Source organism: Macrosteles quadrilineatus, unplaced genomic scaffold (assembly GCF_028750875.1).
Source record: "Macrosteles quadrilineatus isolate MER2022 unplaced genomic scaffold, UCM_ALF_1.0 Scaffold_9__3_contigs__length_116548681, whole genome shotgun sequence".
Classification (NCBI taxonomy): domain Eukaryota; kingdom Metazoa; phylum Arthropoda; class Insecta; order Hemiptera; family Cicadellidae; genus Macrosteles; species Macrosteles quadrilineatus.
Window position 1 is genome coordinate 104,655,512 of NW_026542602.1, and position 26,891 is coordinate 104,682,402.

The following is a 26,891-nucleotide window of genomic DNA, read 5'->3' on the forward strand; positions in this document are numbered from 1 at the left end:
TCGCGATTCCCGATTGTTGTTGTAGAATCAGAATGTTGATGTTGACACTTGACTTGGAAAGTTGAAGTTAGGTTCTTCTTCTTCACTTCACTTGATTCTGCTCCTGTCCTGTATTGCTTTGAAAGTAAATCTCCTTACCTCAAAATTCCGACACAAGGACACGGAGCAACGGAGCAGCACCAGTCAGTACAGCCATAGATAAAACCATAGACTAACCAACACATAAAACATACTCCTAGTCTATACCATAGATAAAACATACTCCCTTGTGTTGGTTAGTCTATGTCTATACTATGGTCCTAACAGCGACAGTTGGTAAAAAGTGTTACCACCTTACCACTTACCACTAGAAACTGAACTGAATGTCCTCTTCCATTCCATAAACTCACCACTTCACGGTGCCTGTGAGTATGACAGAGCACGAGCACATATTGTTTGGTACTTTTTAGCGAATTTCCCTAAGCTATTACCGTAGTACCATAGACAAAAATTTACTCTATTGTCTATGGTAGTACTCATGGTAAGTCCTGGACCCGGGACCGATTTACTTTTTCGTTTCGAGGTCCCTATAGCCTATAGTATAGGCCAAAACACCATCCGTTCAAATTCATACGGTATATGTGTCCGCTAGCACGATAACTCAAGCAAAAATGATCAGATTTTGATGAAATTTGGTATAAACGTGTAAACCTACATTTATTCGAACGAGTTCACGAACCAGCATGATCGGACTATGGGAACGGGGGTTTACGGGTTAAAAATAGGGGTTTCCCATTTTTGACCCTTAAAACAGAAAATTTTACAATTTCTTTACAAACCATTTTGTAGAGCTTAAAAAAAACAAATAATTTGTAGTATGTTGAAGCATTATTGTGCGCCTAATAGTTACGGAGAAAATTTAAAAAAAATTTTAAATTTTAAATTGCCATGTTGTTCTTAAGGAGAATAAGTCAACTGTTGCAGTTTGCTTGTTTATGAACATATTTTGATCGAATTTGGAAAATACATTAATTTCTCACTAAACTATTAACATTTTACAAAAAAAAATATCCTTCCTGTTGCAGCAAACCTAAGTACTGGTTAAACTAATTCTATTTAAATAGGAATAAGTGTGATATTTTTAAGGAGGCATTTTAGTGTAAATAGGTCCAATCAGGCTAATGGCGAAGAAGAATAGAATCGGCGTGTGGTTCGAGGGCATGTACAGCACCTCCCCTATTACCGTCTGATTAATCCGAGAGTCCGAGTTTGGTTCCTCCTACGAGTCCTACGTACAACCGTCCAAACAAAGGTTGTCGCCCTGGAGAGTAGAGGGAGTCTGTTCCTGTTGATAGTCTTCAGTCTTCATCGCAGTAACCTGCAGTTGCAGTGCTGGCCAATTGGAGTTGGAGTTCAAACATATATTCTGTAGGTACCGTACATTTACAGTGAAATCGATACTTGAATAGCCCAACACAACCAAAATTTTCGTATTCTTAAAAAATACGCAAACTACCATTGGCTGCATCCAAACAAAACAACTACCAGTGTAATGGTTGAAATTGCCTTGATAATGTCAAAACGATCCTTTATAGTTGCAGTTTGTAAGACTACAGCTATTTCATGCTTCGAATGGAACACATCCTCAGGTCAGAAGAATGTCAAGTAGTCTTCATTGGATATTCATCGTAGCGGAGTTTTGACGAACTCCACTACGAGGAATATCCAATGAAGACTATGGAACACATCCTCAGGTCAGAAGAATGTCAAGTAGTCTTCATTATGGATATTCCTCGTAGTGGCGTTCGTCAAAACTCCGCTACGAGGAATATCCAATGAAGACTACTTTACATTCTTATGACCTAATCATGTGCTCCATTCGAAGCATGGAACAGCTGTAGTCTTACGAACCACAGAGGATCGTTTTGACAGTAACAAGGTAATTTAAACCACTATATAGTTAATTCAGACGATCCAGAGGCCATTCCATCATCATCAAACAAAAAAGCTCTTACAACACTACTTGCGACGTTGCCACTTCTAAGGCCGTGACCTGGAGTTAAAGGTGGTCGTGAATCGTGACTATAGTCTGAGCTGAGGCATAGATAAAACCATTAAAACATACTCCTTAAGAGTATACGTTCTTCCTTTAGGAGTATGTTTTTAGGAAAATGTTTATATGCAGTACTATCCTGATAATTAGACAAATACGTTAATACCAAGGCAAAAATGTGGTTCGGATTCTACTATAAACTGTAGGTCCCTTAGTTGTCATTCATTAGCTCTGTATGGGCTATTAATTAACAGCTGAGTCTAAGGAATGTGTCGGTCTTAGTCACTAACAGGACTACAAGATCGCGTCACTCATCCTACACTCATCATCTCCATTCATACTTGGCTTAAAATAGGACCTACTCTGTATGGTCACCATTTCAATGAAAAGTAAAAGTATAAACAAGTATAAAGTATAAGTATTTTATCTATGTCTACTGTGTCTGTGCACGTCTGTGGTTAGAGTTAAAAAGAAGGCGGTTGTTGGTTGATTCGGTGGCCGGTGGATTGGATGTGGAGTGGAGTGGTTGGCCGGCGCGGCGGTGGTGGCCGGTGGGCGTGACAGAGGGAAGGGAAGGGATTGATTAGGGAATACTGGTTTTAGTGGTTTTGGTTTTGGTAACTCTGACTCTGGTTTCTGGATTCTACTCTGGACGCTCTGGTACTGGTACAACTGGACTGGTACCACAGCACCACAGTCTACCTACATTTACATTAACATTAGAGTTTCTTTCTGCTATAATTGCACTAATCAATTGTCATCCTGAGTCTGTACTCCGTAAAAGAACTTGTTTGAATTTGTGGAATAATGTTAAGTTAACCTAAAGTTATCCTCGATCCTGAAGGTAGGTAATATTGGTATGTTTTACGTTTGGCTACACTAGATGCCACAGTGTTAGGTGACAGAATTCTAGAAAATTAATAGCCTAGATTTTAGGCTTATCATCAGTCTCAGTTAAACGTGTAACATTTACTAGATCTTCAATTTTGACGTTGAAATGTTCGTTAACTAAGTTTAATTTAAGAATGAGTTACATATTTTCCTAATAATAACTTGCCTTATCATGGTTAACATTCTCCCTTGGATAACACCTCAGTAAAGCTTATTCATTGATTGTTTACCCATAATTGTGCGTGCATGTTTGCATGCTTCTGCAAGTATTAACTCGACAAATTCTACCACTAACCCTTTCCCTTTGAACCCAAGGTCTCTATAATCTGCTTTGTGAGTGTTTTTGTGGTGCTGTTTAAGTTTCATCTCACACCTCGAAGGCATTTTGCCACTTTTTTAATATTCTTAAGACTATTGGCCCTACCCATTTTATCTTAGGCGTAACTTACATTGTGTGGGTCAAACTCTTGTTTTTTAAGTAACCTATAATAACTAACTTAGGCCTATGTGGATTTTTGGCAAGTTAAGTTAGGTAACTTAAATGAATAAAATCAAACTAGGCAGAGGATACCCGTCTGGTAACCGGACGTGGATTGGGCGTCTGGCAGTTACTGGCATAACCTAACCTAACCGCATGAAGGTTTACTAATCGAATCGATAGTTTCAATCAATGTTAGCATAGCCCGGTTAAGAAACTGTAGGCTACCCAACCAAACTTGCTGATAATGAAAAAATCAAATGAAGGTGGTGATTGATTTCGATTGGACACTCCAATCATCATCAGACCCAATAGGCGAATGTATGTGATCTGTGATCTAACATTAAATCCTATAAAAATGGATTTAAACCTTAAAAGGCTTAACTGTTATTACAGGGTTTCTCAGAACTCTCTGGAATTCTTTTGTATATTTGTTCCTAAGGTCAAAACGGTACTTTGGTATTATCTGGACCCCACTGTTTTTACAGAGATTTTTTTACTGGAGACCAAAAATAAATACCGTCACCTAATTGGAAAGAACACTTTAATTTACTTACTGTCCAAATTTGACATGATTACGATTAGCGGCCTCATAGTTCTGCCTCCCAGAAGGCAGTGATCCGCCGCTATACTCTGCCAAGTACCGGTAGACAGCGTGCTGCGGCGGTTATGTTAGGTTGGGTTATCATAAATATGTTTGTTGGACTTTCCTCGTTTCGTTATGAATCAAACTATACCTTTTGAGTCATACTTTCACCCGCAAAATACCTCAGATACAGGCGGTGACAGGTGATGCACACGCTCCGGTCAACGACCTGATCTTGGCCTACTTGAAGGTGGTTTGGCGTACGAAAGTATGACTCATCTGGTATCGTTCGATTCATAACAGAACGAGGAAAGTCTTACAAACATAACTTATTGCTGATAACCCAACCTAACATAGCCGCTGCTGCACGCTGTAAAAGGGTGGCCTCTGAATAATACCAAAGTACTGTCAAAACAATGCAAAAATATGCCATATTAACATGGGTCTACAATGCCTGGTTTACTGTTTGTGTGTATATGTAGGCTATGTGATTTTCACTTAAATCAGTTAAATCCATAACTTTCTGTGATTTTCACTTAAATCTATAACTTTCAAACTCCTTGAAAGCGATTGACTTGAAACTTGGTCCGTAAGTAGTGACAAGTAGGCTAAGTTAAGTTTAATCTTTGCACAAAGTAACTTATCAGATTTATAAATTCTACCAATCCAAAATGGCAGCCATTTTGGACCGACGTCACCTAAAGTGTGAGCTGTCTGGTCACACACTGACATCACTGTAGGTGTTTTGAATATTGTAATTTTCGGTTTTGTTTTGGTGCACCGACGTCACCATATGCGTTCTGGCAAATTTATTTACCTCGAACGGAAAAATACATTGAACATAGTAAAATTAGGTATCATTGATTACCTTTTAGAAAACCTTTTTTTGTTGCTTGACATTACTACACTATTAATTTTATAATAATGTACCGGTAGGCATACGGTTGCACAGACCAACGTCACCAAAATAGGTATTTTCCATATTAACTATTAATACGTAACCATTTTGCCCTATTTTCATTTTTGTATAACAATACTATCCCTGTTCTATCTCCCTCAAACACTTATAATTAGGCTAATTACATGTACCCTTAAACCGAATTTGCCTATAGTACCTCAAACTAGGAGCAAATAAGGTTATTAGTTAAGCCCTTTTGTTTTCATAATTTTCAAAAATCAATCATCCAGCAGATTAGTCTACTGATTTTCAACCTTCAACCTGTTATCAGTGATTCAAATTTTATTTTACTGAAAAATATTGTTTTCACAGACTTCAGAGCCCAAAGATGATTGGTGGGCTTTTTGTTTACAACCACAAAGGGGAAGTTCTCATTTCCCGAGTATATAGAGATGACATCGGCCGTAATGCTGTGGACGCATTTAGAGTCAACGTCATTCATGCGCGACAACAAGTTCGTTCTCCAGTCACAAATATAGCACGCACATCCTTTTTTCATATCAAGGTTGGTACCAATAGTCTACTTGTTTTAGGCCTACCTCTGATAGTTTGTAATCAAGTTTGCTATAAACTTAAGTGCGCCTACATATTGGAAATTATATTCAAAATCAGGTTTGGCCCCTACTAGCAACCTTCAACAAATTACCTAAAACTTTAATGGATTCCTTAAAAAACCAAAACGTGTACAGTATTAGAGCAATATAGCCATTGTTGAACATGATTATTAAAATGTATAGCTCATAAAATGTATATCTCAAAAAATGTATAGTAAATCTCAACGACAGTCCTCAGGTATCCATACTTAGGTACTTAGGTACTATTATTTATGATAAAAATATTACAAAAACTCAGATATCAAACAAAATTAGTCATAATTATATCACTCGTTCTCAATCTCAAGTTGATAGACACAATCTAGAATTTTATAAAAAGAAAACAAAATTCACAGGAAATAAATTTATGTCCCATCTTCCAAAAACACTTCTAACTGAAAATGACACAAACAAGTTTTAAAATTGTCTGAAACAGTATTTGATTAAAATTGCCCCTTATTCTCTGGAAGAGTTTTGGGAGAACAAAATAAAATAAATATTCTGTCTTATTTTTAGTCCAGTAAAACATTTTATTTTGTAAGATGTGACTCTATTCCTGTACAATTGTAATTAAATGAATAAAGGATATTTTGATTCGATTTGATTAGGTTTTGTTGGAAAATTGCTAAAAGAACCCGCCTTTTTTCATGGAATACACACTTGGTGCACGCATGGTATCATTTTCAGATTTGTAAACAATCAAAATCAATATTGTACTTTGTAGAAAATCAAATTAAATCCGAAAGAATTACTTAGGCTAAAGTAGATTAAAGTAGACTCACCTCCTTTGTAGTGTGTCGGTGGCTCAGTTGGTAGCGTCGCGGACTTCAAGCCCAAGGCAGCGATGTTGTGGGTTCGGATCCTGGTCACTGCCACTAGGATTTATCAGTACAGATCACCTTTGTACTGTACCGGCTCACTCCTTGCTTTGCTGTAAATGATCCACGCACGGGCGCTTAGTCTATGTGGACGGGCAAATGCAAGGTTAAAAAAGGCCGCCAACCTCTTAAAAAAAAAGATAAATAAAACGAGCATCTTTTAGCGGCTTTCACAAAATACCCCCGTCGCAGCAAACCTGCACACTAAGCGAATTTCCATTTACCCGGCTTGATTTCTTTTAAAATATTCCCTATAAATTTTCAGATTTATTTCCTATTTAAATAACATTAATTTTAGTGAGTAGTTAGGTTTGCTGCTATGGGGAAGATGTTGAGGTGTGTTTTTTTCAATTGAAATATTGATAGCTTAGTATGAAATAAACCAAATTGCCAAATTTGATTAAAATATATCCATAAACAAGCAAACTACAACAGTTTATTTGTTCTCCATAAGAATAACATGGGAATTTTAAATTTACAATTTTTTTAATTTTCTCAATGAACATTCAAAAACACTTCAATATACTAAATTATTTGTTTTTTTAAGCTCTTCAAAATGGTCTAGAGAGAAATTTAGAAATTTGAAGTTTTTAGGGTCAAAAATGAGAAAAACCCATTTTTACCCCATAAAACCCCCCATAAACCCCTGATCCCATGGTCTGATTATGCTGGTTCGCGAACTCGTTCAAATAAATGTAGGTTTACACGTTTTTACCAAATTTCTTCAAAATCGGATCAATTTTGCTCGAGTTATCGCGCTAACGGACACATATATAAATATATATATATATATATATATATATATATATATATATATGAATTTGAACGGATGGTGTTTTTGGCCTCTGGGGACCTCAAAACGAAAAAGTAAATCGGTCCCGGGTCTAGGTCTTACCATGAGACCTACGGTAATAGCTTATTCCCTATATGGGAAATTCGCTAAAAACCGGTAAAGACCCACGTAAACAGCGAACTCAATAATTAATTATACCTTCCACCACCCCCAACCAACGAACTATAGTAGGTAGGCCTATGTAGTATAGTTCATTGCCCCCACCTCTAAGAACAAAACCAAAATACCCAAGAACTCCAAATAAAAAATTAGCAATAAAAAGTCCTCCTTCTCTGTGTGTAGATTGCGCACGATTCCGTGCGCCAGGCTCTCTAGTATTATTAAAACGGCCAACTAAAATATACAAAAGATTCTTAGCCTTCAACTAGTTTTTAGCGAATTTCCCCTATAGGGAATAAGCTATTACCGTAGTACTCATGGTAAGACCTGGACCCGGGACCGATTTACTTTTTCGTTTTGAGGTCCCTAGAGACCAAAAACACCATCCGTTCAAATTCATATATATATATATATATATATTTATATATGTGTCCGTTAGCGCGATAACTCGAGCAAAAATCATCCGATTTCGATGAAATTTGGTACAAACGTGTAAACCTACGTTTATTTGAACGAGTTCGCGAACCAGCATGATCGGACTATGGAAACAGGGGTTTATGGGGGGTTTTATGGGGTAAAAATTGGTTTTTCCCATTTTTTACCCTAAAAACTAAAAATTTAGCAATATCTTTCCAAACCATTTTGTAGAGCTTAAAAAAACAAATAATTTAGTATATTGAAGCGTTAATATGCGCCTAATGGTTATGGAGAAAATTCCAAAAATCTGTAAATTTAAAATTCCCATGTTATTCTTATGGAGAATAAATAAACTGTTGTAGTTTGCTTGTTTATGAACATATTTTGATCAAATTTGGAAAATGCATTAATTTCATACAAAACTATTAAATTTTACAAAAAAAAACACCTTTTTACCCTCCCTGTTGCAGCAAACCTAAGTACTCGTTAAACTAATGTTATTTAAATAGGGAATAAATGTGATATTTTTAAAGAGACATTTTAGTGTAAATCCAATCAGCCAAATGGAAATTCGCTTAGTCTGCAGGTTTGCTGCGGCGGGGGTATTTTATTAGATAGCCTACAAATATCAAACAGAGTAGGTAGGTTTTTATTACTTATGTAGCCTACAGCCTGTTAACTTTGTTGTCCAGAGGGCCAACATCTGGCTGGCCGCAGTGACCAAGCAGAATGTTAATGCTGCCATGGTGTTCGAGTTTCTGCTCAGAGTCATCGATGTCATGCAATCATACTTTGGAAAAATATCAGAAGAAAATATCAAGAACAACTTTGTCTTGATCTACGAGCTGCTTGACGGTTAGTTTAAAATTTTATACTTTAATAAGGCACCAATGGAGGATATTATTACCAAGTAATTGTCGTGCCACAAACCTCTAGGACTAGCCTAAAGTAATGTCTGGGCTAGAACCTACTGTCCTAGGACCCGAAGTTAAATAATAATATTTTTAACCGTGATGTCTGTAATCACGGAAATGTATTATGGAAATGTATGGATATTATATTCCTTTTAGGGAGGCTTGCATGAAGTGCGAAGGGATATTAAGGCGCCGAAGAGAGCCATCTCATTCACCTTTCTAATCAATCTTGCATCCTCAAATTCACCAACACATAGTTTTACCTTACTTAACCATTGTGATCCGCCTACTTCTACTTGAGACATTTTACTATAGAAATCCTGGACTTTGGCTACCCTCAGAACTCAGACACGGGTGTTCTGAAAACCTTCATTACCCAGCAGGGAGTTAAGTCTCAGAGCAAGGAGGAGCAGGCTCAGATTACGTCACAAGTCACAGGACAGATTGGCTGGCGCAGGGAGGGCATCAAATATCGCCGCAATGAACTGTTCCTCGACGTTCTCGAATATGTAAACCTACTCATGTCTCCTCAAGGTCAGTTTGGATTTCAACCTTAATATAATAACTTAATTAACTTTTTTCTAGCAACCAATCATTTCGCTGTTGTTTTATTGTTATTTCTTCTTGATTTAATTATTTTAATTTTATTTATTTAAGTGGGTTTAGATTTAAGACAGTATTTTTATAAATCTATGATAACTTCTCATACCAAGACAATATAAATAACAAAATTAGTTGACTTTGTATTATATAAGGTGGAATCACCTTATTAATCCGTTCTACCAATCTTGTGTGGCAGAACGGACAGCAGTTCGATCCACATAATGTTGTCATCAGCCACTCGTACTATTTCTGTTTCTGTCATATCATGGTTTGGCTGTGTTGTTGTTTCCAAAACAAAAAGCAGGGAATTAATTGTGATGCAATGACCTTTTTGCTGGCAGTTCTTTATTTTGTACAACAACGCTGTTCCTTGTGAAAACACAATACAATTGAGGGTTGAAATGCAGATAGGCCTACTGGGTGTCGTCTAATGCTTTGGGAGTAATTTGTGCAAGCATTTGGCAAACATCTTGGCATCTGCTCAACTGCTGCTCTGATCAACTGAACATTTGCGGTGTTCTTACCTTTCATCTTTGTTGTTTATTTTTTTATTTTTAAGAGTTTCTTCTAACTTTTAAATTCACAATGGTATTTTATTGATTATTAAAAATTATTATAAAAGAATTAGTATTATTATTAAAGTATTAGAAAAAGGTTGTATTAAACATTTTTCAAGAATGATTTTGAACTTGCACCTTATATATAAGGAAAACCATAGTGGAAAAGACATAAATAGGTTCCAGTTAACATCTATAGTTGACAGTAGCCTATGTAAAAAGAGGTGCTTGTCCATAGGCCTAAGCAGCGAACACATAACAAAATAGAAGCGCCACTCGGAGCGCAGGAGCGTGGCAGTCTGACTAGCCGACGAAACGGACAAAGATGGCGGCGCTAGCCTAGTCCCGGCGTGTGCAACGCGCTGGTCGTCTGCTATGCTTCGAGTCAGTGTTGTTTACATAGGCTTTGTTTAAATGTAAAAATACTTTTGTATAAAAATTACTTAGGTTTTTCTGGAAGTACATGGTCGTATTAGTATATTGTTGGAAATATCTTAAGGTAAATCTATTGTTTTTACTGTAGTAAATCGATTTTTTTTATCGCGGGAGAAATTTTTGTTTACAAATATATATCTGTTTAAAAAACATCTTTGTTCGCATTATAAATCTGTCGATATTGGTGTTATTTCTTGTGTCACGACAAACACGATGGCATTTTGAACGACATTTTAGCGTCTTATTAACGATGTTAGCATACGTTTTAAAAATAAACATCAGCATAAAAACTATTGTGAGTAAAAATTTCAAAATGCATGGAACTGTTAACAATAAACCTACCAATAAGCCATAAACATTTCAGAAAGATTGGCTGAGTGGTTTGTTTACAATTAAATTTTAAACTTCAGTGTTAGTGCAGAGTTTCTTAAAAATCGGTACTTTTTAGGATCTTTCAACTATATAAATTTTTCTGGTAAACGGAATTTTTTTAAATTGTTACCACGTAAAATGTATTTAAACCAGCTTATATTTAATTTTTGTCTCAACAAAATCGGATAATTCATGACAAGAGATATTTAGGCTCAAACTCGAGTGCACATATTTATTTCCCCGACAGTAGTCCCGGCGTGTGCAGCGCGCTAGTCGTCTGCTATGCTTGATGAGAATAGTGTAGATATAAAGTTAATGATATTAGTGTAAAGGAAAACAATTTAATTGAGGACTTGACGAACAAAGTACTTGGACAATGTGTAGGTGTAAATTTGTTTTCAAATAGTACACATTTCTCAGGATATGAAATAATATGGACAAAAATCATTTTTGTTTAGTACCTAATTAAAATTATTGATCAAAAATATTCCAATGTTAGAGTTCGCTACTACTGTAAAATAAGTAGCAAAAGTCTTCACAAAAATAAAATCAGACAACATCTCAATAAAACTGTAATTTTTCTGGGACAATAAATTGAGTGTAATTTTACAAATATATTTGGGAAGTTTAATTTAACTTACAGAATTATCTTTAGTTTATCTTGGATGATATTGAAAGCTAATTAGTCCTTAAAATGTTGTGCTAAACGGTTGAAAATGCTTCAGACAATATATTTGAAAATTTCTTTAATATATACAATATTACAGTACAACAGTATAAATAAAACATTTAAATGTATAGACGACGGCCCGGCGGTGCAGCGGGCGCGGAGCAGCGGCAATGGATCCCTTTTGTACCTGATTTTTTAGAAAACCGAACATGATAAAAATTTTTGGTGGATCGGATAGTTAAATTTGGTTATTTATCCACAACTTTCCCGCTGACGAAATTTCTCTGACCAAAAAATAAAAAATTTCCTCGCAATACAACTTTTTCATGTCTGAATCTGAAAAATTAAACTACAAAAGTGTTAAACATATTTATAACTCAATTACTATCATAACTAATAATTTTATATTAACACCATCGTTTTCCTCAGTATCATATCTACAAGTGTGCAAAATTTCAGAATTTTTTGTCAACTATTAATGTTGTTTATGATCGTGTATTTGTCGCAGGGTTTTTAATCCGAACTGAGCTCGCGGGTCTTGGATTCAGGCTGTATGACGGACCAAGATGGCGGATTTGGCCACACTTTCAGTGCATTTGGTTAAACGCCGTGTCCTCTCTATTATTATTATTATGTGCTCGCTGGGCCTAAGTATCAGTTAGAGGGTGGCGGAGTAGACAATCAGCGGCAAAATGACTAGTTTGGAATGGAAACCTTGCCAGATTAACTTGCTGTGTATGTAACCCTATTAGTAGGCTATTGCAGCAGGTGGAAAAATAAAGAAATCCTAATCCATGCATACTGGAATACTGGAATTTTTGTGGAATTTTCCAGTGTTTGTGTATGTATAATGTATATAGTTTTATGTTGTAAATAGCAGTGTTGGGAAGTAGCACGCTACAAGTAGCGACGCTACAGTAGCGCGCTACTTTTTTTGTAGCGTTAGCTGTAGCTACGCTACTTTTAAGATTTTGTAGCTTTAGCTGTAGCTAGCTACATTTTTAAAGTAGTTGTAGCGGAATTTTAGCTACTTTTCTCGCTACATTAACATTTGTTTGAGATAGTGATTTTTATCATAACCTAAACCTTACGTGAAACAACCTCTTTCAAACTGAGATTTTCAAAAAAATTAGGCCTACTTTCTTGGTTTCAAACAGCTGGTTGCAGCCGTTCCATTCCCTATTACAACGTTGTGTGGACATAGAGGCCATTAAATGAGTGTTATCCACATTTTTGGCTCTCATTTCCTTAATTTACTACTCTATGATTACTGTCAGATAAAATAAAATCGCTAGATGCAGACGACGTTTAAACGGTACCGGTGACAAGAGAAGCTATTGAATTGAATGCTTGCAAGTGATTGACAGGACAGGGGAATTAGTAATCAATTTAGTTTCTTTATTATATCGATAATGCTTCAACTTGGGGTTTAATGGAAACCAACACACCTTGAAATAATGAGACAGCTGGTTTATCAACCTTTGCTTCAGCTGTTGATTGTGGTTTATCATCACAAGCCCTTCCTTGGTTAGATTACGAAGATTTTTTCAAAGGTTTACTAAATTAGCAAAGAGGAAATTACCTGATGAGATTTAAGATATGCCTAGACTACATGATAATTGTAATGAAAAAATCTCCATGTAATATGAAACTTACATTGAAAAAATAGCATAGTTTGCTCCTGCTAACAGCTCTTGTATAGGACTGAGGCTATGGTTTAAGACGAATACCAAGTTCAATTATTATGAATATATCTGTTTAGTCCTTGCAAGAACAAGCCTACTATAGCCAACTTGTTACATAGCCAAGTAGGCCTACATGTTATTTTTACTTTACAAATTTCATCATGTTTAAATTAAAAGCCGATTTCAGGATAAGTTGCTGAATACTGTTTTCTCTACCAACTAGGTTGAAGCACAATTTGCCCTATGCATAATGACAATAAAGGACGATTTCTTGACATTGAAAAGTGTTATTCGTAGAATAAGTAATTTATCACTTTAAAAGTTATAGCAATGTTGTTTTTAACATTAAAAGTAAAGAAAGGCAATAAACTCCAATTTCAGTAGGCTTGGTAGGCTCTGTAACAAAAAAAAATATTTTAAAATTATCTTTTTGCAGTTTTATAGGTCTTAATTGTTGATATAAAATATCTATAAATGAATCTATATTAAATTAATAAAAATAGCTTTTAAAATATAGTTTGGTTGTATGTCCTTTGAACTTAATGAAAATTACATTTTAAGATGCTTAAAAATAATGCAATATTTAAAAATAATTACTAAATATGATGGGACACCCAACTATTTGGTTCTGTTGTTGTAATGTTAGGTTTATAATGCCAATAAATTAAATACAATCTAGGAATAATTTAATTTTTTTGTAATGTTAGATACAATACTGACATTTTTTTAAATGTTTGTTCAATAAAAATGTAGTTGCAATTAATTTTACATTTACCTAATGTGTGTGGAATAAAAATTAACGTCTTTGGAAAAGTAGCTAAAATTGTAGCTGTAGCTACATTTCATTGTAGTTGTAGCTAGCTACTTTTTCGGAACTGTAGCTGGTGCTGTAGCTAAGCTACTTTTTTTGAAATGTAGCAGTAGTTGTAGCTAGCTACATTTTAAAAGTAGCTTCCCCAACACTGGTAAATAGTTGGAGTTATCATTGTTCTTTGGCATAAAGAAAAACTGTAGGCTTCTTTCCTTTTCTTGTGCATGATATGGCATTAGACGTTATATAGCGCATTTGAGTGACGCGAAGACATCAAAACTCTCTGAAGACAATTTATTTCAAACCCTGAAAAGAAGCTAATTTTTTAAGGTAGGATTTTCACATTTTGCATGCTTGCTAACAAATGTGTATAGTAATAAAAATAACACGAATATTGATAAATTATTTTTTATTCATAGGCCAAAAGTTATCTTTGTTGTAGGGGCCTACTCAAAGTTTTTATTTATTTATTTTTATTTTTTTACTTACATTTGGTAACATAAAAAAATCTATTCCAACCTTTATAAATATAATATTTTTATAAAGGCAATTTTATTACAAATCTAAAAAAAGGTTTTATCGAAATATTTGCAAAAATAAAAAAGTTATAGCCAGTTTAAGCATTGCGTTTAAGTAGAAAATGGCCTCGGCGGTTCTCGATAATATGAATGAAAAAATGCTGGCCGCAAAAGGGTGAACAAACTTGGTTAATAATCTTAGATTAAGATGCTTTTATTAGTTAAGTTTAGGAAAGTTTAATCTTAATCCGTTATTTGTTCGGTTGATTTTTTAAAATAATAAAATATCAAACAAACATTGATTATGTATTAATACAACTTACAGGCCTACACGTGGTACTATCTCAGCTTACTCAAAATGTATCTTGTGATAATGTCAACATTTATGGGATAACCTGAATGGGGGGCTTTGTTATGTACCTAATGCTTGACTTAACAACTTAAAAAGTTAATTACCTGTCTCTCCTTTCAGGACAAGTACTATCTGCTCATGTGGCTGGGAAAGTAGTGATGAAATCTTATCTCTCAGGGATGCCAGAATGCAAGTTCGGTATCAATGACAAGATCGTAATGGAAGCCAAGGGGAAGGTAAGCCGTGGTATTATTTGTAAATAAAGTAATTTTGGGATCTTTGCTTTTTTTTATCTAAGGGCATTGAAGGTACTTTAACCTAGAAGCAAAATGCTAAATTATGTCTTTACGCCGATGATTCTAATTTGATTGTATCATCTAACTCTCCAGAAGAAACTGAAATTTTTACTTATGTAGAATTAAAGATATTGGAAACTATTTCTACAATTGACTTATTATTAACTTAACAAAAAACTAAATTTAAAAATTTCAGAACAGCGCAGAACAAACTTACAAAAGAGCCAACAATAACTTACAACTCAAATAACATTCAAGAGGAAAATCAAATCACCTTTCTGGGTTTAGCAATAGATAACAATTTGAATTAGGATAAACACACACAGAAAGTTTTAACCAAAATTAATGTTAGAATTTTCGCATTATGAAAAATGTCCTTTTATTGTAATTGAAAACCCTAAAAAGTATATATTTTAGATTTTTGAATATGAATATGACGAATAAAGATGTTTGAATATGAATATGTTTAAAGGTCCTATACTCATGGTATTTTCCATTTTATTCCACACAGTTACTGTCCACTCTCTGTCACAGGGTCTCAATCCCTATCAGTTTCCAGTCTGAACCGTATGTAAGATTTAATAAAAGTGATGTTCATCGTACATCCTTGGTCTTTAAGTTCCTTTAGTCCCATAGTGATCCTATGGTGCATGGATTGTTACTGTCTCATTGCCACATTACCTACAGATGGGACCTCTCCATATTTTATGGACATTTTATAGCTGGTAAGTAAACTGATCACTTTCCTAGACTTCAACATATTGATACACCTTTTCCTGTCAGCTGTCAGCCTTTTAGAGAAATTTGTACTATATGATCCTTATCTTCTTAAAGTAGGTTCCCCTACTTTGTGGTTAAATTTTAAAAATAAGGACGAGTCAATAACTAAAAAAATCAACCAATGGTATGAGGAATATTCGATTATTGACAACTCTCATTATTGGCCATGTTCGAGATAACGTCCTGATAATTTTCAGCCCGATCAGCATAGCAATGTGGTACTCTCTAGCGATCAATACAACACAATCTCCCGCAATAACCCCACAACATTGTGAATTTCCAGTCTCTCAAACTTAGTTGAAGGCTTCTTCAATTGATTTAATATTCCAAGGTTACCAACCCTCTAGTGCTCTAGTAGTAAATGAATACTGTACCTCTGTACAGGGTGGTGGAGGAGGACTAAGTGTGGCTGGTGGAGGAGAAGATCCAGCTCGATCTGGCAAGCCTGTCGTAGTAATCGACGACTGCCAGTTCCATCAGTGTGTCAAACTGTCCAAGTTTGAAACTGAACATTCTATCAGCTTCATTCCTCCTGATGGTGAATTTGAACTCATGAGGTAGGTTTTGAATAAATGTTGTGTCTAATGAATGACGAGGATTTACGCTAAATTAAGGTCCCCAAAGAGCTATTTTTACAGTCAGGCAAGCTATTACAAATCTTAGCCAGTCCACTCCCCTTTGCAAGGATTAGTCTTTTCAAAGCAGCTAAAAACGATGGAAGAAAAATCAACGCTCTTGTCAAGTATATGAATTCAATTAAAGTACATTCTTTAAGACAGTGACATATACTTTGATATGTATTTTAAGCTGAATATTAATGAAACATAAGTGTACCTTTGTTACTGATTAAGACCATCGGTCCTTAGCCAGGACCAGTTATTGTTCAAGCCCCCCCGTTGTTCAAGAACGTTTTGGACCATTGATAACCTATTCACTTAATCACTTTTCTCAGGATCGAACCGGCGCCCTTTTGATTACAAGGCGAGCACCATAACCACTCAGCTATCCAAGCTACATTTTGCATTCTGTTGTAGATATCTGTGGCTCAAGGCGTTTACCGCTATGGAAGTAATTCACCAGTTGATGGAAAAAACGGAGTTGTATGGTACTATAAACTATGGTAGTCTTAGAACACTTGGATCATCAAGCAAAATTTCCTTAACTTCAATTATAGTCCAGGCAAATTAGATCAAATATAGGGTGTGCTCCCCAAAAAATTGTCTAAAGCTGGAAAGTGTTTTAATACCTTTTGGGGGTCCCAAATAAGACTCCTGTGAGTTTGCGACGGATTCTGACGTCTGCTTAAGTTTTGGGAGTTGAAAAACTATGACAATTTTGCACTTTTTTCAGTTTTTCGCTTATAACTCCTAAATAACGAATCCTAAGGAAAATGTTGTTCAAAGGTGTCTTTTAGTGCATTAAATTTCGCGTAAATTGATGTTAAATACGTCAAAATCGGCCGAGCCGTTTAGTCGCAGTAGCTTTTCAAAGTTGGGATATTTTCATCAACATGGCCAAAAGGTTGATTATTTGACCAGTTTCGGCTTAAAACTCCTAAACGACGCATGCTATACAAAAATGCACCCTTAGTTAGTTTGGAAAACTCAAAATTCTGCGTATAATGTTTTTTTATTAATCAATAACGGCAATTGATTGTTACCTACTTTGTATGGACGCCATTTCATTGAAAAAATGTATTAAAGTTAAAGTTGGGAAATTTTAATAAAATTGGTAACAACATAGATCCTGTCCTTAAATGGATTATGAATTATTAGATAGTGGTTTATTCCATGATGGTCATCTAGAGGTTTATCTAATAAGGTGTGATGAGAGTAAGACCCCCTATGTAGTTTTAAGTCTAATATTGTTGTCTGAGGTTCCGAAAATTCTAGGATTCATCCCAACCACCCATTATATACGATCTATCCCTGTATTCATCTTTCAGTTTTTGGCTTACATCTTCTAACGCATGCTATAGAAAAAAGGTTCCTGTAGTTAGTTTGAAGAGCATAAACGTCTGCGTAGAATGTTTTCCAATTCATTAAGATCGGCTTCACCATTTAACCGCTATTGATTGTTAACACTAGATCAGATGCTTGTCAAGTTTAAAATCTTACCATTGAAATCTGGCAAACAACCAGCCTAATTACAAAAAACATAGGGGATATGGCAGTGCATCTATCCACTAGTGTGACGTCATGGATCGTGCAGCATGGCCTATGAACAAGTAAGCGCTCATGAGAGCAACATCTTACTGTGGAGAGCTTTTTCCGAGATAAGGGAATCAATTATGTGGATCTAGCCCGATGGTTCGCTGGTAGGCCCATCGCAGTGAATGCTACCCATCAAGTTAAGGTATATTGTGGGATCACCTCTTCAACATATTATCAGCAAGTTGACAATATAAACTCCACGGATACGGTGGGATCAAAAAGAAATTCATCAAATGGTTCCAGTGTCACGACCCATTTACTAAAAATAGTTCGCTCATGTCAATCAGCTCAGCAGTTATCCCATATGATAGCATCAACGCGAGATATGTATAAAGCATAATGGAAAGGCACAGCTTGCAAGAAAATCGTAAATAGGCAAGCCTATAATGACCATAAACTGTGCAGAATAAAAGGAAGTGGTGACATTAATCGCGAGCTGTGATGGCAACAGCAAAGATTAAAGAAGAATCTGCCCCGTCAGTCAACACGTGATATTCCAAATTAAATCCAAGCCTCAATTTGAATCATACTTTGGATTAAAAATAGGTCCGTACCCACTAGCGCAGTTTGATGAAGAAAGCGTGATGTAGAGTCGAAAATCTAACTATTCATGTAGGTAGCCTAAAACTACTCATGCTGTTTACTCCAATCAATGTAGATCTCACTGTGTTCTGACGGGTTACAACGCTTGGCGAAGTTGCAGAAGCAGGTTGGCCCTATACATGGTTGGGAGCAGAAAATATCCAAATCAAGTGAGGGTTGGTCTCTTTTAGAGGACACTTTCAACTAATTTTGACTTTGATTCTAACAAAAGGGGCTGCTCATCCACCAATCCTTTAGAGCTCATTTAAAATTGTACTTAATTCAGAGAGATAGGTATGGAAAATTAACGTCAATGAGTTAACTCCCATCACTACGGCTGATCCACCGGTTCGACAAGAACATCTCAACTCCGTCTACCTATCTCGACCATCGTGTACATGTTAAAAAGGTTTACATTTTCTCGCTCCATATGAAATGCAGGGATATAATGCACTACGTCTGAAAGACTTGCAAGGGGCACGATTATCTCAATTCGATATCTGACAAAAAAAATGGTACCGAATGTCACCATTTGTGGCAAGACCAATAAGAGCAAAGAATGAACCCTTATTCTTAAGATTCCAATGATGAGAAGTAGAAAAGTTATATGGTAAAATCTACGAAAAATCCTATCTTTTTTTTAATAGGCTAAATACATAGTAAAACTATGTACATCCGTCCCATTATCATCTTTCGTTTATTAAGCTAAAAAATAAAATCTTTGCTATATTTAATAAAATCTTTCTCGTTGTAATATCTTATTATATATTAGAATCGCTTAACATCATTCGGGAGTGTCCAGAGATGGGATCGTATAAATGGGAGCTTAGGACGAATCCTAGTATTTTTGTAACCCCCTCAAAAATATTAGATTTAAAATTGCACAGGGGGTCTTGCTACCTTTCCCTTCACACATTCTTGGATAAACCTCTGGATGATGACCATGAAATAAACCACTATCTAGTCATTCATAATCATAATTCTACGCAGAATTTTGTGTTTGCAAAACTAACTACAGGCGCATTTTTGTATAGCGTGCGTCGTTTAGGAGTTGTAAGTCGAAAACTGGTCAATTAATCAACCTTTTGGCCATGTTGATGAAAATATCCCAACTTTGAAAAGCTACAGCGGCTAAACGGCTTGGCCGATTTTGACGTATTTAACATTAATCGACGCAGAATTTAAAGCACTAAAAGACACTTCTGAACAACATTTTCCTTAGGATTCGTTATTTAGGACTTATAAGCGAAAAACGGAAAAAAGTGCAAAATTTTCATAGTTTTTCGACTCCCAAAACTTAAGCAGACGTCAGAATCCGTCGCAAACTCACAGGAGTCTCATTTGGGACCCCCAAAAGGTATTAAAACACTTTCCAGCTTTAGACGATTTTTTGGGGAGCATATGTCTAATTTGCCTGGGCTATTACTCTCTTGCTGGAAACTGATGAACACCGACTACTACTCTTGCAATCGAGCAGATGTGTATGGCCTGTTAAATCCCTAAAACACTCATGTGCCTTTTCACGTTTAAACACTTCAGCTTCAGTCAAAGGGCAATGGATTTCAATAACTATTGATTCCTTTCACACAGAAACCTAATCTCAGAACGTAATTCATGCTTGATGGAAACGATATCTTCTTTTGCTGCATTTTGGGCTACTATGACAAGACTAATCATCGTATAGGAGTGGGAACCGGCTAAAATACTAAAATAGTGGATGAAGTGAAGAACATCGCTTTGGTTTCATATTTGGACTGATTTGCTTTGCCCCAACAAGGTGCACAATGGAGATATTATGTTATAGACAGCCCTTGATTGGTTAGAAAAGTAATGATCTCCATATTGAAAGTGTGAACTCTTAGATTTTCATCTGAGCTGAGCTCAAGTGCAACAAACTTGTGCTTAAAGCTTTTCTTAAGGCGAGCCTGGACACAAAATGAGTCATCATGTCATTGAATTTGATTTGTGAGCTTTCCTCTTTTCAAATTGAAATCATCGTTATTATTTGGAGTTATTATAAACTTTAGTGTCTAGTTTGTACACATATGAAGTTGGTAATCCTGCTTTTTAATTTATGTACGATTTTACCTTTTTCTACAGATACCGCACAACCAAGGACATCTCTTTGCCATTCCGAGTTATTCCATTGGTGCGAGAAGTTGGACGCACTAGAATGGAAGTCAAGGTGATCCTAGGAATAATTCACCTTTAATTAGCTAAAGTAGGATAGCAGTACTGTAACCTACATTCTCGATGACGTGGAACATACATTTTTCCACTGCCAGCGCTGGGAAAGGCCCCGCCTGGAGGCTCAACAATTAATAGGACTGCTGTCGGTAGACACGGTCATACCGATTATGACGGAGGGTGAGGACAATTGGACCTGTGTGTCACATTATATCCAGGGTATTCTCCGCTCCAAGAAGATCGACCTTGACCGGGATGCGGTTGTAGGTCATTAAGAATCGAAATGCCAGAAACGGTGCGAGCCCTGAGGGCTTAGGTCACATGTTGGCCTGACTTGAAGTAATGTGACAAACAATTGCAGGTCTGTGTCCAACAGAGTAGAGGGGGGTTTTAGTGAGTAGTCTGACAATTTTCAGGAGTCTCACACTACAGGCTGGCTACCTGTGTGCGTAAAAGCATTTTCCCTCCTCTCCCTAAAAAAAAAAAAAAACTGTAAAAAAAACTTGTAATACTAAATCTAGCTTACACTTTTAATCTGGAGCGTTAAATGAACCCCCCAGGTGTACAGTTAGTCGCAGTTAGTCTGGGCGCCGTCCGATTAACCGTCCCCACGCCAAAGCCATGAAGACAGCGCTGAGGCCCTGAACAACCCCAGAGAGCCGTGTGGTCCAGATGTTTTTGGAAATGAGCAATAAACACTCCCCTTTATCTTTATACCCCCCGCCCTAGCGCGGCCAGACTAGCTGCGACTACTGTAGTTGATGGGTATAAAGGTATATATTCCTGTAAAAATCCTATAGATGAATTTTTTGTGCATCTGATTAGGCATTTAACTAATTATTATATTGTCATTACTGTATGTTTGTCATAACTTTAGTACTTTTTAAAAACCATTGTGTTCTATGTTGGTTACAAAAACTAATTTATAACTACTATTTAATGTATGGTTCATGGTCATCTAAAGGATATGATTGTCATACACAGCCAAAGAAAATAGTTAAGGTATATTATATGTTTTTGTTGGCCTAATCTGGTTATGTTTGAAACTTTGAAGTATTCTCTAACCTGAGGACGAAATGGAAAATGTCCGCAACAATCCTTCAACATTATTACTAAAGCTCATGCATGTCACTAGGTGGTACTAAAGAGCAATTTCAAGCCGTCGCTACTGGGCCAGAAGATGGAGGTAAAGATCCCCACACCACTCAACACTTCTGGAGTACAACTCATCTGTCTGAAAGGCAAAGCAAAGTACAAAGCATCTGAGAACGCCATAGTGTGGAAGTGAGTAATGTAGTATCATACAGTTCAAAGACATGTTTTGTAATTTGTTAAATTTAATTTGTGCTTAGTCGATAGGTTTGCTGCGGCAGGGGTATTGTATTACTGTTTGCACAAAAATATAACTTCTTGATCAGCATTGTACGTGTTATTAAATTTACGGAAAGTAAATAAAAGAAACGTCTTATAACACAAAAATATATCTAGAAAATAATTCTAATAAAAGTCAGTATAAGGGTCTAGATTGGTACGGCAATGGTTATAGAATATCAATTATTTTCTATATATCCATAAGGTTATGTTTTTAGGAAAAAGCATTTAGCTTGGATTGAATAAATATGTGTTCTTTGACTCATCTGCAACCTTTCATCAGGTGAGTCAGCTATATATCCATAAATAATTTCTTTTACAATGAATTATTCAATTATTCCCTGTAAAATGCAACTATTCACAAATATTATAACATAACAGACTGAAAGATCAATAAACATAAACAAATGACTAACTGAAAGAATCCTATACTTGATACATAGTTTGACAGTTCTATTTAAGTAATGTTAAATTATATTTACATTTTAGGCGAGTGATATCATTTATTTATGTTTATGATCCATACACTTTCTGTTCTAATTCGTGCAGTATTTAATATGTTTCAACCCCGTGTGTGGAATTGTGAAATCAAAATTCTTTTGACAGTTAGTTTTCTGCTTGTTTACATTTTTAAACTTTGTAGGTTTGTCCTTTGTTACCATGGATACCATCAATCAATATTTACTTTTAAATCTCTCACCACAGATTTTTGAAAGCCCACGGCGCAGAGCCCTAGGCCAATATCGAAGCAGGAATAGTTCTATTTGTATCCTCGGTATTCTCCTGTAGCTTCATTTGTGTGCAATTTGAGCCCAGTCAGTTTAGTAGTTTTTGAGTTTATCTCATACAAACACACAGACACCACCTCTTCTTTATAGATAGATAGATGTAGATAGATATAGTTGGATAGAAAGATAAGGCAGGGGGAAAATAAAAATTTACCCTTCAATAAAAAATTAGAATGTGCTCATTAATTAAATTGACCAAATAATGTGTTTAGGATCAAGCGAATGGCTGGGATGAAAGAGACTCAATTGAGCGCTGAAATAGAACTGCTTGAAACTGACACTAAGAAAAAGTGGACGCGACCACCAATTTCCATGAACTTTGAGGTTTGTGTTTAGCATTTTAGAATAGAGATTTTTATTAGATTAGTGTGTTGTACTTATTAACATGATACATTTACAGGGAAACCCACGCTCAAACTTGGTATTTTAATAGGGTTCAAAATTTTTTCCAAGGCAAAACGAACATTGCCATACCCATTTACTTTTTTAAGATTATTCTGGCTTAAGACAGTTGTTAGGTGAATAAAACTATTGATATACATTTTTTGGATCTACACCATTAATAGTGATTTACCTACCTCTATGAGGTTACATTTATCAAAGAATTTGCTTTTTTAAAATCAACTTATATGAACCTTTCTGTCTCTTGTATGCAATTTAAATGTGGTAAAACATTCAACTGTGGGATCAGCACAAATAAATTAATATTCAAACTGGTATAAAGAAAGTCGGTCAGCATCACTAAATCTTCGAAAGCAAACTTTAGAAATAAATCAAACACTAGGGGGTAAGGCCCTAAAAGAAATTACCATTTGACCCTCCGCTGGATCATAAGCTTTAAAATGACACCTGAATTGTAAAAATCTGTTTAGTAGGACGGCTGAAAAAGGGATGCTACAGTTAAAAAACCCCTTATTGTATTGAATTATTGAATATATAGATTTTAATTTTATGGCCAACATTGGACAACTTAAGTCATTTTAATGTGAAGAGTTTTGTTTTCTCACCTTCTGTTTCCTGTTCTCTCTGTACCTGTTCATCTGTTAACACCATGAATTTCTTTCCTTGTCTGAAATAACTTTTTCTATCCTTGGTTCATTTACTTTGATTTGTTCTGTATTTGTATTTTGGTGGGATCAGACAATTAAAAGTGGTGTGTTTGTCTTTAAATATTATTTTATTTTATATTTCATTATTTTTTATTCACTCTCTCTTAGTCTTAACGATAAACCACCTAAAATTCTTTGAAATTTAATTTTAGTGAATGTACTGTATTTCCCTATTAGCAAATAGGTCTCTAGGCAAGACCTAGACCCAGACTGATTTACTTTCATTTAAGTAGCGTAGAGGTCAAAAACATCATCCTCCAAATTCTTGTAAAATGCTTGAGTAAAAATCATCTTCATGATTGATTTGTAGCAAACGGATTGATGTTTAACTTAATAATAACAACTTACGTCAATCAATCCAGTATGTTAATGGAGGACGCACGTTTCGACATTTAGGTCATCTTCTGCTCCGCTTTTACACTAGGTTGTTACGTACTTAGTTGCATTGTTGGTGTAGCAACCGCGTCAAATAATTTACATTGTGAAACATAGTCAGACCACGTAAACATAAAAACACAAAACACGACACTGACGAAGACGAAAACATTTAAATAAAACTATCACTGTGCGCACGGCTGAACGTGCTCGGGACTGCGGCGGCACTGACTTGTCCAGGCACTCTGCTTTGGACTTTGAACATGACGTCACTCACTCCTTCTTGTATTATCCGTCAGTCGAATAATGGTATCATATACAGGATTGGCGTCTGAATGAATTTTTTCATTTAAAATATTTTTGTTTAGCTTGAAGTCCTTGTATATGGCCATTTCCTCTATTCTGTCAAGCCGCTGTCCTTTCTTTTCCCTCGCTAAGATTGTGTATATTTAATGGTTACGTAGAAAATTCAATAAATCTGTTAATGTTTTTCCGAGGGAAAATGATTAAATTGTAGTTTGTGGTATATGGTTATATTTATATATTAATTACATTTATTTATTTCATAATAAACTGTTAACATTTAATTAAAAATTCAAAATTGTCTTTATTACGTTACTATACCAGCAAACCTAGGAATGCTTTAAACCTAATGTTATTTGAATAGGAGATCAATTTGATACTTTTTTTTAAAGAAAATCAAATCAGCCAAATAGAATTTCAATTAGTCTGAAGGTTTGCTACAGTGTGGGGTACTTTAATTTTACCAAGTAACTTTGATTGATTGAACAGATTTTTAAAAAGTCCCTCTTTAGGTCAAGTTGAACAGATTTTTATTTTTCTGTTCACTAACTTTTGTATTATGAAGAAATTAAAGAATCATTATTTTAAGGAAAACTTGATAAAATACCAAAACCTTATTGATCGTGTTAAAAAATAAATTGAACAAATATTTTGTATGATTGTAGGTTCCATTTGCTCCCTCTGGATTTAAAGTCCGCTACTTGAAGGTGTTTGAGCCCAAGCTGAACTACTCTGACCATGATGTCATCAAATGGGTTCGTTACATCGGTCGCAGCGGACTCTATGAAACCCGGTGTTAATCAGCTGTTCTATGCAACTAAGTGTGTTAATATTGATTTTTAGAAATACCATTTCCATTCCAAAATCAGTTAGAATGATCATTAAACGAAGTATAGGTTTTTCCCTGGAAAATATTATTCCAAAGATAAGTTATACTGTATGTAATAAAACCCCCATACCTTCCTTGAATGTGTATGTGGATTCTGACTCTAATATTTGATTTTATAATTTTTCAAAATATTGTGTAGATGATTCCAAAAATGAAATATTGGTAGAGAGGAATTGAATGAGTCAAGTTATCTTTCCTCTTGTTGAATGAACTGGATCTAAAAACAAAATATTAATTTAACTCTTCATCATTAGGAGCTTTACTGATATGTACGCTTTATCTCTGTATTGTAATCACAAGTATATGAAATATATCTTATATCTATGCATAGCATATGTTATTAAGTTATTATGTAGTTTAGACATTGTTTTTATTATAAGTTGCCAATGTCTAAGGCTAAACACAATAAAGATCTTAAACTAATGTAATGAGTGTGAAATGTATGACAATTTATCATTTTCTGTTTGGTCATTATGTAATGTTATGTATTCAAGATTTATTTTTTGAAGAGAATAAGCGTAATGTAATCTTTTTACGTTAATTATTAAGTTCTACAGTGATATATTATGGTTTGCAATAATTTGTTATATATGAATTTATTGATTTTGTAGAATTATATGTAATATATGATTATGATGCACGTCTTTAATTATCCTTTTTCCCTTAATTTCTAGTTTTCTTACTTACAATAAACAAATTTGTCTAACCAATGAGGGAGGTGAGACAAATAATAAATAGTATGGAAGGCTTTTGTCAATTAGCGAATTTCCCATATAGGGAATAAGCTATTACCGTAGTACTCATGGTAAGACCTCGACACGGGACCGATTTACCGATTTATTTTTTCGTTTTGAGGTCCCTAGAGGCCAAAAACACCATCCGTTCAAATTCATATATATATATATATGTGTCCGTCAGCACGATAACTCGAGCAAAAATGATCCGATTTTGATGAAATTTGGTACAAACGTGTAAACCTACATTTATTCGATCGAGTTCGCAAACCAGCATGATCGGACTATGGGAACGGGGTTTTATGGGGTAAAAATAGGTTTTTCCCATTTTTGACCCTAAAAACACAAAATTTTACAATTTATTTCCAAACCATTTTGTAAAGCTTAAAAAAACAAATAATTTAGTATCCTGAAGCGTTGTTGTGCGCCTAATGGTTACAGAGAAAATTCCAAAAAATTGTAAATTTAAAATCCCTATGTTATTCTTATGGAGAATAAGTCAACTGTTGTAGTTTACTTGTTTATGAACATATTTTGATCTAATTTGGAAAATACATTTATT

At 35.2% G+C, this 26,891-nt stretch overlaps 1 protein-coding gene across 1 annotated transcript; it reads left to right on the forward strand.

Annotated features, from left to right (window-relative positions):
* Nucleotides 1-2,692: 2,692 nt before the first annotated feature.
* LOC129004068 (AP-2 complex subunit mu) lies at nucleotides 2,693-26,228 on the forward strand. Its single transcript, XM_054432451.1, has 10 exons — nucleotides 2,693-2,876; nucleotides 5,258-5,450; nucleotides 8,478-8,640; nucleotides 9,015-9,233; nucleotides 14,823-14,938; nucleotides 16,163-16,335; nucleotides 20,674-20,758; nucleotides 21,896-22,044; nucleotides 23,132-23,243; nucleotides 25,372-26,228. Exons 2-10 carry the CDS (start codon nucleotides 5,274-5,276, stop codon nucleotides 25,504-25,506), a joined length of 1,329 nt encoding a protein of 442 aa, XP_054288426.1. The 5' UTR covers nucleotides 2,693-2,876; nucleotides 5,258-5,273; the 3' UTR covers nucleotides 25,507-26,228.
* Nucleotides 26,229-26,891: the final 663 nt, after the last annotated feature.

What these genes read in the sequence shown, in the direction of transcription:
- LOC129004068 (XM_054432451.1), top strand. Translation starts at nt 5,274, where the DNA reads ATGATTGGTGGGCTTTTTGTTTACAACCACAAAGGGGAAGTTCTCATT. An exon ending in GATCTACGAGCTGCTTGACG is followed by an intron (nt 8,641 to 9,014) that starts GTTAGTTTAAAA and finishes ATTTTACTATAG; the next exon opens with AAATCCTGGACTTTGGCTAC. An exon ending in CAATTTCCATGAACTTTGAG is followed by an intron (nt 23,244 to 25,371) that starts GTTTGTGTTTAG and finishes GTATGATTGTAG; the next exon opens with GTTCCATTTGCTCCCTCTGG.